Here is an 11,405-nt window from a genome sequence, read left to right on the forward strand (position 1 = left end):
GCCATTCAATGAGATCATGGCTGATCTGCGATCTAACTCCATACACCCGCCTTTGGCCCATATCCCTTAATACCTTTGGGTAACAAAAACCTATCAATCTCAGATTTAAAATTAACAATTGATCTCGCATCAATTGCCATTTGCGGAAGAGAGTTCCAAACTTCTACCACCCTTTGTGTGTAGAAGTGTTTCCTAATTTCACTCCTGAAAGGTCTGGCTCTAATTTTTAGACTATGCCCCCAGTCCTAGAATCCCCAACCAGCGGAAATAGTTTCTCTCTATCTACCCTATCTGTTCCCCTTAATATCCTGAAAACTTCGATCAGATCACACCTTAACCTTCTAAATTCCAGGGAATACAACCCTAATTTGTGTAATCTCTCCCCGTAACTTAACCCTTGAAGTCCGGGTATCATTCTGGTAAACCTACGCTGCACTCCCTCCAAGGCCAATATATCCTTCCTAAGGTGTGGTGCCCAGAACTGCTCACAGTACTCCAGGTGTGGTCTAACCAGGGTTTTGTACAGCTGCAGGGTTTTGGCCTCAGCTGGAGTCTTGTGTACAATTCTGGGCATCACACTTTAGGAAGGATGTCAAGGCCTTGGAGAGGGTGCAGAGGAGGTTGACCAGGATGGTACCAGGGATGAGGGACTTCAGTTATGTGGAGAGATTGGAGAAGCTGGGATTGTTCCCCTTAGAGCAGAGAAGGTTAAGAGGAGACCTAATAGAGGTGTTCAAAATGATGAGGGGTTTTGATCGAGCAAGTAGGGAGAAACTGTTCACTCTGGCAAGTGGGTCGGTAACCAAAGGTCACAGATTTAAAATAGTTGCTAAAAGAACTAGAGGGGAATGAGGAGAATTGTTTTCACACAGAGGGTTGTTAAGATCTGGAACGCACCATCTGAAAGGATGCTGGAATCAGGTTCCACAGGAACTTTCAAACGGTAATTGGACATGTCCTTGAAGAGGACTAGTTTGCAGAGTTCTGGGGATAAAGCTGGGGTTTGGGACTAAATTGGACAGCTCTTTCAAAGAGCCGGCACAGACACGATGGGCCAAATCACCTCCTTCTGTGCTGTTAGATTCTATGATCAGTGTGAACACGCTGGTGACTCTTAAGGCTCTTCAAGCTTTTAAAGCTCTTCCCACAGTCAGAACATTTAAAGGGTCTCTCGTCAGTGTGAACTCGCTGGTGTGACAGGAGGGTGGATGACTGAGTGAATCCCTTCCCACACACAGAGCAGGTGAACGGTCTCTCACCAGTGTGGACAAGCTGGTGTCTCTTCAGCTCCTGGGGGCTTTTAAATCTCTTCCCACAGTCAGGACAGTTAAAGGGTCTCTCATCAGTGTGAACAAGCTGGTGTGACAGCAAGTGGGATGACCGAGCGAATCCCTTCCCACACACAGAGCAGGTGAACGGTCTCTCCCCAGTGTGTAGGTGTTGGTGTTGCTTCAGCTGGGATGACTGAGTGAATCCCTTCCCACACACGGAGCAGGTGAACCGCCTCTCCCCAGTGTGTAGGTGTTGGTGTTGCTTCAGCTCCCCGGAGCTTTTAAAGCTCTTCCCACAGTCAGAACATTTAAAGGGTCTCTCATCAGTGTGAACTCGCTGATGTACCAGCAGGTGGGATGACACAGTGAATCCCTTCCCACATTCAGAGCAGATGAATATTCTCTCCCCAGTGTGGAGGCGCTGGTGTTGCTTGAGCTCCCGGGGGATTTTAAAACTCTTCCCACACTCAGAACATTTAAAGGGTCTCACGTCAGTGTGAACTCGCTGGTGTGCCAGCAGGTTGGATGACTGAGTGAATCCCTTCCCACACACGGAGCAGGTGAATGGCCTCTCCGCAGTGTGAACTCGCTGGTGTTGCTTCAGCTCCCCAGGGCTTTTAAAGCTCTTCCCACAGTCAGAACATTGAAATGGTCTCTCATCAGTGTGAACAAGCTGGTGTTGCTTCAGATCCCCAGGACTTTTAAAGCTCTTCCCACAGTTAGGACACTGAAATGGTCTTTCCCCAGTGTGAACAAGCTGGTGTTGCTTCAGATCCCTGGGGCTTTTAAAGCTCTTCCCACAGTCAGGACATTGAAATGGTCTCTCGTCAGTGTGAACAAGCTGGTGTCCCTTCAGATCCTGGGGGCTTTTAAAGCTCTTCCTACAGTTAGGACACTGAAATGGTCTCTCCCCAGTGTGAACTCGCTGGTGTGTTTGCAGGTGGGATGAACAAACAAATCCCTTTCCACACACGGAGCAGGTGAACAGACTGTCCCTGGTGTGACTGCGCCGTTGAACTTCCAATGCAGACGGGGAACTGAATCCCTTCCCGCCGTCCCCACCTTTACCCAGTTTCTCCCCGGTGTGACGGTGCACGTGTCTCACCAGGTCAGGCGATCGGCTGAATCCGCGTCCACACACTGAACACGTGTGCGGTTTGTCATCGCTGCGATCGCTGCTTTCTCCTTCCATGTGCAAAGGCTGATGATATTCAGGTCCGGATGAATCGAGTGACTCTGTCAGAGCTTGACGTGATGTTTGGTCTGAGCTTCCCGCCTGTAACTGCTCCACTTCTATAACCCTGTAAATTGAGATCAGAAAAGGATCAGAGGCAAACTGTTGTTTAATTTTCCTCTTTCTGAACCCAGGGGCAGTGAAGCTGATTTTAAGGCCCCAGCTGCTGCACAGTTTGGTTGAAAGGATCAGCAGTAATGGCGGCTGTAATACCCACAAGCCCCAGCGCTCCAGAAAGTGCTCTGTTGACTCTGAGTCCCGCGCATGTGCTCATGGCCCCCGCGCTCTCCCTCCTGCTCCACAATCGCCCGTCCCGATCGGTCCGCAACGCGCATGCTCAGCACAGAAAACCCCGCGGTTGGAACATCAGGCGCGCATGCGGAGCCGCAACATCTGGTACGTGAGCGCGGCTCAGGTGGGGGCGGGTTGGTGTTTCGCCTCAGTCACCAGGGAGGTGCGCATGCGCAGGATGACCCAACATTCTTCCTGTCAGCAATCACTCCCTCGTTTCTTTAATAAAAACAGAAAATGCCGGAAATACTCAGCAGGTCAGGCAGCATCTGTGGAGACAGAAACAGAGTTAACGTTTCAGGTCGCTGGCCTTTCGTCAGAACTGCTTATTCTTTAGTGTCAGCCAGTGACTCAGTGGGCAGCACTCTCTCGGTGGGAGGGGCTAGGAGTGAGCCAGGTGTGACTGGTTGCCTAATTGCAGCTGGGTGTTGGAGGAAATTTTGTAAAAAGTTGGTGGAGGGTTTTGGGGTGTGGTTTTCAGGTTTTAGGGCCTTTTTGGCCCACAAAAAACAGCCGGAGTGCCGGGCCCCTCAGAGGACAATATTCCCGAGAGGAATTTTATTAGGGAAGAAACTGTGGTGGGAAGGGGGAAAAAAAGGCCCAAAGATTTGGGACGGGACCTCAGGAAGTTTGGTAAAGAAAATACGGTGGTGGTGCAATGTGAAGATAAGAAGATTCGAGCCTGGGATATAATCCAGGCGGTTCATGTGGACTGTGGTGAGAGAAGCTATTTTGCCTGCCGACCAAAACCAAATGTGGGATTTGAGGTGACGGTCAGTGGCCGTGAGGAGGTGGAAAAACTGCTGCTCAGTCTGAAAGTTGGGGAGAAATTTTTGGAGGTGACTCTGCTATATTCAGAGGAGGTGGTGGTTTCATTTTTGAACTTGCCTGTGTACATCGAGGACGAAGTGCTGAGCAAAAAGTTGGAGTCGTGGGACATTAAAATCTGTTCCGAAATAAAGAGGAGGTACTATCCGGGAACACGGGTAGCAGACGGAACCAGGTATGTAAAGGTGCGGTTCCCAGAGGGGGTGAGGTCTTTGCCGTACAGTATGAAGTTCGAGACACTGGAAGGAGTACAGTACTTTCGTGTGCTGCACGATAACCAAGTAAAGGTGTGTTACTATTGTCTGGGACATGATCATCTCATAAGAAACTGTCCTGATTTGTATTGTTACAATTGCGGTGAGTCGGGACATATCGCGCGGAGCTGCAAGGCGGAGAGCTGTGGGGTGTGTTGTAAAGGCCCCGCCTGCTGTGAGTGTGTGGCAGAAAGGAGCGAAATGAGTGATGAGGAGATGGGAGAAGGAGCAGGAGAGGAGTGTGGAACGGCCGGAGGTGTGGTGCAGTCGGAGGACACAGCCGGTAAAATGAAGGAAAAAGGAGCACAGGAAGAGGCAGAGGTTGGCGGAGCGGAGATCGAGATGGAGATGGCGGAAAACACAGCGAGTGCTATGGAGGGGAACAAAGACAGCAGCGGGCAGCAAGGGTCGAGTGCAGACTCGAGCCTTAGTGCAGTTCAGCTCCCCCTGGGGAGTCTGGTGTCTGCGGGGGGAGAGGAGGCAGGAGCGGGGTGTGTGGTGGAAGTGAGTGCTCCGGGGAAAGGCGGGGAGTCGGATATTTTGGTGAGCGGGAGGGGGCAGGGCGGGGAGAGGGTGCAAGAGGCAGGAGCCTTAAAGGGACAGCAGAATGGGATCGTCGAGATAGAGACGTCAGAAGGGAACAATTTAGGTGCGCCATTGTCCCATGGAGTGAGGGAACAAGGTGCAAGGGTCAGAGGTAGAGACGTGGTCGAAGGGGGCGGCACAGTGGGAGAAACTGCGATAGCAGGAAGACTCTCTATGGGAGATGAAGTATCTGACGGGGAGCAGGATTATGTATCTGACGGGGAGCAGGCACAGGGGGTTGCAGAAGAGCTTGAGTGCGAGGAATTAGAGGGGGACAGAGACATGGAAGTCGGGGATGGGGTGGCATCATGTGGAAAGGGAAAGGTTAGTGAGGGGCAGAAGGAGGGAGAAAGGGCAGCTCCTGGGTCCAAACTTAAGGCAAGGAAGAGGCTGAAACAGCAGGGAGGGGTCAAACAGGAGGGGAAAAAGAGCCGGAGGCTGCAGGAAAAAGCAACAGCTGCCCGAAAAGTTGAGAAGGAGCATGAGAGGAGGGAAGGGCCAGAGATTAAATGATGGGGAGATTATCAGGCATACTTCCCTTCTTTGGAGCCATGATTACATTGGTCTCGATTAATGTGAACGGACTGAGGGGTGAGAAGAAATTGCAGCAGTTGTTGCAGGGTTTTAAAGGCACGGACTTGTTGTGTCTGCAAGAAACCTTTTGGGATGAGGATATCCTAGAAAGAGTTCAGAAGGTTTGGAAGGGAGAGGTGTTTGCAAGTTGTGCAAACAATAACCGTAGAGGGGTGGCTGTTTTGGTGAGTCCGTCCATAGAAGAGAACGTTGCCTTGGTGGACAAGGACACTGAGGGGAGATTTTTACGGCTAAGAGTAAAATTGGAGGGATTTAATTGTGATCTTTTTAATATCTATGCACCGAACGACCATTGCAAGCGTCGCGAGTTTTTTCGGGGGTTATTCACTGAAGTGGCAGAGGTGGAAAATCCTTGTATAGTGGGGGATTTTAATGTATTTTTATCTTGGATGGACATTTCAGCCCAGATGACCTTTAAAAAGGATAACTCCAGAGGGATGATTATAAAAATGATGGCAAATTTAAATTTGAGAGACATATGGAGGGACCGGAACCCCATAAAAAGGGAGTTCTCCAGATCAGGTTGGGTGGGTGATGTTTTAAAACAGAGCCGAAAAGATTTTGTGTTAATGCGGGAAGGGTTAAGTTCTGAGGTGATGGAGATTTATTATAAAAAAGTATTTTTTAGTGATCACTCGGCTTTGGTTCTTAGAATTAGGAACAGCAGAGTTAAGATCGGTTCAGGGGTGTGGATTTTAAACAATCAATACCTGAAGGAAAGTGCTTATAAAGAAGGGATTATAAATATAATAAAGAATGCTCGGAAGGAACTTTTGTTCTTGAAAGAAAGAAGAGTTTGGTGGGACAATTTCAAATATGAGGTAAAAGTTTTTTCGGTACGTTATGGGAAAAAGAGGGCGGCAGCTAACCGGCATCGAGAAGAGAATATAAACAAAAGGTTTACGGATGTCTGTAAAGCAGTTGACGGAGGGGATAAGGGAGCTGAGATTAAGTTCCGGGTGTTAAAGGAAGAGTGGGAATTATTGCAAGCTGAAAAATGCAAGGGGGCCATTCTCCATGCAAAGGCTAGAGATGCATTGGAGGGTGAAAGATGCACTAGATATTTTCTAGAGCAAGAGAAGCTGTGACAGAGATTATCATTAATTGAGGAGTTGAAGGTTGGGGAGAAGATCATTCATGAAAGTGAGGAGATTTTGGAGGCGGCTAGCAGCTTTTATCAAGAGCTATATACAAAAGAAGACATTTCCAATTTGGAGATGGAGAAGGTTACTGCTTTTATTGAAAAGGGTTTAAAGGAGGATGAGAGAAGCATGTGTGATAAAGAAGTAGGATTAGCAGAAATAAAAATAGCAATAAGTGGAATGAAGGGGGGGAAAAGCCCAGGGTCCGATGGACTAAGTGCAGAATTTTATAAGGAATTTTTCGAGATTTTAAGCCCATTGCTCTTAGAAGTTTTTAAGGAAATTAAAATTGAGGGACGCCTGGTCCCATCTATGAGGAGAGGTATCATAAGCTTAGCTTATAAAAATAAAGGGGAGAGACGGGATCTGAAGAATTGGAGGCCCATCACACTATTAAATGTGGATTATAAGATCTTGGCGAGGGTTATGGCAAATCGTTTGAAGGAGGTGTTACCGGAGATAGTTTGGCCCTCTCAGTCCTATGGAGTCATAGGCCGGGACATCGCAGACTCTGTGGTCTCAATCTGAGATGCGATAGAGCTCATGGAAGAGAGGCTTATGTATTAAAGATAGATCAAGAGAAAGCCTTTGATAGGGTCTCTCATGAGTTTTTATTGAAGGTTTTGGAAGCATTTGGTTTCAAGGAAAATTTCATTCAGTGGATAAGGATTTTTTATTCAAACATATTTAGCTGTGTTAAATGTAATGGTTTTTTATCTAAGTATTTTCCGATACAGAGATCAGTGAGACAGGGTTGTCCCCTGTCCCCATTGCTGTACACATTGGTAGCAGAACCATTAGGTTACATGATGCGAAAGAAACAAGGTGTAGTTGGGATTGTGGTACCCAGTTCCGGGCTGGTGTCGGTGATACACCAATATGCAGATGACACAACCTTAACATTGAGAAATGGGGAGTCAGTGAGGAAAGCTATGGGTGTAGTGGAGGAATATTGTAGAGCTTCAGGTGCCAGAGTGAATTATAGTAAGTCCCAATGCCTGGTTGCAGGGAGGGGTAGGGGGGAATGGTTGGGGGAATGTCCCTTTAAGGTGGTGGAGGTTTTGGAAGTTCTGGGGGTGCATATGGGGTGCAAGAAAGACAGGGAAGAAGTGGATCGATTAAATTGGGAACCGAAGGTTATGAAAATTAAAAAGATTTTGGGAAGATGGGAAAGAAGGTGGTTGAAAGTGCAAGGAAGAGCGACAGTGGTGTCTGCTCTCCTGCTATCTAAGCTATGGTACTTATTGACGGTGGAGGATATTCCTGAGTGGGCAGAAAGGTCCATCCGAGAGGCTTGTGTGAGGTTTTTATGGGAAGGGAAACCAGCCTTGGTGGCCTACAATACCATCATTGGACGGAGAAATCAGGGAGGACTCAACTTCCCAGATATTGATTTGAAGAAAAAATCCTTTAGAATCAAATGGGTGAAGAGATTTCTTCAGAAGTCAAATTCAAGTTTTTGGAAGAGTTGTTTTGAGCATTTTTTTAAACGAAGTGGGATAGGAGGGCAGGGGATATTGTATATGGAATACAATAATATGTTTTTGAAATCGATTAAGCTTCTCCCTAGGTTTTATAAGGGGGTTGTCGAGACTTGGGCTCAATTTTTAAAAAGTGTGCAGTTTATGCCCAATGGGGCTGAGGAATTTTTAGAACAGCCCTTATTTTTGAACAGGTGGGTCAACATCGAAGGAGAGGTTTTATTTAATCAAGCTTTTATAAAAGCTGGGATTATATCGGTGAAAGATGTATTATACAAGGTGATTCCAGGTTGGTTGCCGGAAGCGATAGTGAGGGACATGGTGTGGGAGGAGGATCAGGAGGTAGAAGGAAAAGCAATAGGAATCATGTATGAGAAGATTGTGAGGGCAATGCCACAGGATTGGATGGAAGAAATAAATGCGGAAATCTCCAAAGGATGTAAAATGCGTCCTGCTTTTCCAAGCTTTGTACTGGAGAAAGGGGGAGAGTTGGTCCAATTTGACAACTGTAATACTTGAGATTTCTATGAGGTATTCAGAGAATGGAGATTCAAGACACCTGCTGGTCAGGAGTTTTGGCAGAGTGTATACCCACAGCTGGACTTCAACAGGATTTGGAAGGGAGTGTGGGCGAATTTTAAATGCCCAGAATGGATTGAACTGGATTTCAAATTGGCTCATAACTGGATGTTTACCATGACGGTCTTGTGCAAGATTGGACGTGTGGAGGCGGCAACTTGCCCAATGTTTGGGACACAGGATGAGACTCTGTCCCATTTACTGGTGTTATGTCCGCAGTTAAATGACTTTAAGTACTATGTTCGACAGTTGTGTGAAGCTTTTTTGCTGGGTGGGGACCGAACAGCGAGAATGGGAATCCCGTGGGACTCAATTTTGAGATGGGGATTGCAGGAGAGTCTGCCAGAGTCTAGCGGAGCGGCAATTAATTTAATGTTCAGTTTGGCTAGATTCGTGATTGTGCAAAGAAGGAATGCTCTGTTTTTTAAGGGGAGGAGAATCAATCTAAAAGAGTATTTTAAATATAAGCTAAAAGACCATTATAAGGCTCTGTGGATGTTTTATTCAGAAAGGAATTTAAGGACAGTATTTTACAACCAATTTTTAAAGTACAATCGATTAATATATGTTACAGGTGACAAATTAAACTTCAGGTTTTGATGTTAAAATGTGGTGGCGGAATGGCTGTGCAGGGCGGTGGAATTGATTTGTATCATACAATGAAATGATCACGATGTTGTAAATGTTCTTAATGTTCAATAAAGTATAATTTTAAAAAATTTAAAAAAAGTTGGTAGCACACTCGCCTCTGAGTCAGAAGGTTGTGGGTTCAAATCCCACTCCAGAAACTTGAGCACATAAAGCTAGGCTGACACTCCAGTGCAGTGCTGAGGGAGTGCTGCACTGTCGGAGGTGCCGTCTTTTGGATGAGACGTTAAACTGAGGCCCCGTCTGCTCTCTCAGGTGGATGTAAAAGATCCCGTGGCATTATTTCAAGAAAGAAAGACTTGCATTTATATAGTGCTTTCATGACCAGCAGATGTCTTGAAGTGCTTTACAGCCAATGAAGTACTACAATGAAGTAGTCACTGTTGTAATGTGGGAAAGAGCAGGGCAGTTATCCCCAGTCTCTGAGCCAATGTTTATCTCTCAATCAACATAAAAAGATAGATTATCTGGTCATTATCACATTGCTGTTTGTGGGAGCTTGCTGTGCACTAATTGACTGCTGTGTTTCTTACATTACAACAGTGACTACACTTCAAAAGTGCTTCATTGGCTGTAAAGCGCTTTGGGTCGTCCGGTGGTGGTGAAAGGCGCTATATAAATGCAAGTCTTTCTTTCTTCACTGGTCTCACCAGCGACCTCTTCTAGCTAATGGTTGATTGACATTACAAGAGGATTTGAGTACAGGAGTAAAGAAGTCTTACTCCAATTATATAGGGCCTTGGTGAGACCACACCTGGAGTACTGTCTACAATTTTGGTCTCCTTACCTAAGGAAGGATATACTTGCCACAGAGGGAGTGCAACAAAGGTTCAACGAGATTGATTCCCGGGATGGCGGGACTGTCAGGTGGTAGAGAGAAAACAGGGAATTATAGACCGGTAAGCCTGACATCGGTAGTGGGGAAAATGCTAGAGTCCATTATAAAAGATGTAATAGCAGAACACTTGGAAAACAGTGACAGGATCGGACAAAGTCAACATGGATTTACAAAAGGTAAATCGTGCGTGACTAATCTACTGGAATTTTTTGAGGATGTAACTGGTAGAATAGATAAGGGAGAACCAGCGGATGTGGTGTATTTGGACTTTCAGAAGGCTTTTGATAAGGTCCCGCATAAGAGATTAGTGTGTAAAGTTAAGGCACATGGGATTGGGGGCAAGGTATTGACTTGGATAGAGAACTGGTTGGCAGACAGGAAGTAAAGAGTTGGACTAAACGGCTCTTTTTCCGAGTGGCAGGCAGTGACTAGTGGGGTACCGCAGGGATCGGTCCTTGGACCCCAGCTATTCACAATATATATAAATGATCTAGAGGATGTTCTTGCCATGGAGGGAGTGCAGCGAAGATTCACCAGACTGATACCTGGGATGGCAGGAATGAAGTATGAGAAGAGATTGGGTCGATTGGGCTTATACTCGCTGGAGTTTAAAAGAATGAGAGGGGATCTCATTGAAACTTATAAAATTCTAACAGGACTAGACAGACCAGATGCAGGAAGGATGTTCCCGATGGCGGGGAGTCCAGAACCAGGGGTCACAGTCTAAGGATAAGGGGTAAGCCATTTAGGACAGAGATGAGGAGGAATTTCTTCACCCAGAGAGTGGTGAACCTATGGAATTCTCTACCACAAAAGGCAGTTGAGGCCAATTCATTAAATATATTCAAGAAGGAGTTAGATATATTTCTTAAGGCTAAAGGGATCAAGGGATATGGGGAGAAAGCAGGGACAGGGTACTGAATTTGGATGATCAGCCATGATCTCATTGAATGGCGGAGCAGGCTCCTGCTCCTATCTATCTATGTAACTGGTAAGGGAATCAAGGGATGTGGGGATAGGGCCAGTGAATGGAGTTGAGGTGATGATCAGCGATGACATTGAATGGTGGAAAAGGCTCGAAGGGCCGAATGGCCACTCCTGCTCCTACTGGGGACAGCGAGAGTCCGCGCATACGCACACGGGACGGCGGTTTGGGCCGAGTCCGACACAGCGCCCCCTCCCGGTCACCAAGGTTAATAACCGCGCATGCCCAGAGGAGACAAACTCCCTCCCCCACTCAGAGCTGCGCCTGCGCACTCGGATCCTGGCGGACGGAGTCGGCGAGGGGCATTCCGGGGAAAGGCCTTGGTGTCGGTTACAGAGTCGCGATCGGTGACGCAAAGTGAGTTTTCTCCGCTCCGATTGGGTGGAGAATCGCGCGGGGTCGGGGGGGAGGGGTGGATCGGGAGAGAATGAAGTGAAATAGAAAAACCTGAGAGTCCGCGAGGCCCCGGACCGAGCGGCGTCAGTTGGACACAACACGTGATCTCCTCGGGGACACGTGAGCCGGGCACACGGCCTGATTGACGGGAGCTTCCAACCAATAGGGAGCGAGTGGGGCGGGGCTGGAGGAGCGAGCCGGCGGCGGGTCCGGAGGAGCGAACCGGCGGCGGGTCCTCCAACCAATCGGGGAGCCCGAGGGGCGGGACTAGCGCCGGCT

General features: G+C 47.5%; 1 protein-coding gene across 1 annotated transcript; it reads right to left on the reverse strand.

Annotated features, from left to right (window-relative positions):
• Positions 1–1,076: 1,076 nt before the first annotated feature.
• Positions 1,077–10,877, reverse strand: LOC147118970 (uncharacterized). The gene is made up of 2 exons (XM_085984004.1): positions 10,854–10,877; positions 1,077–2,346 (listed from the first exon to the last, which is right to left on the reverse strand). Exons 1-2 carry the CDS (start codon positions 10,875–10,877, stop codon positions 1,078–1,080), a joined length of 1,293 nt encoding a protein of 430 aa, XP_085840130.1. The 3' UTR covers position 1,077.
• Between the last annotated feature and the right edge of the window lie 528 nt (positions 10,878–11,405).

This window comes from Somniosus microcephalus, chromosome 4 (assembly GCF_052327205.1).
Source record: "Somniosus microcephalus isolate GS21.2 chromosome 4, FLI_Smic_1.0, whole genome shotgun sequence".
NCBI lineage: Eukaryota > Metazoa > Chordata > Chondrichthyes > Squaliformes > Somniosidae > Somniosus > Somniosus microcephalus.

Bases quoted from the DNA above. Each gene is read 5' to 3' on its own strand.
- LOC147118970 (XM_085984004.1), bottom strand. From the start codon at position 10,877: ATGCGCGGACTCTCGCTGTCCCCA. The intron at 2,347-10,853 runs GTAGGAGCAGGA...CACACCGGGGAG, and splicing joins GCGGACTCTCGCTGTCCCCA to AAACTGGGTAAAGGTGGGGA.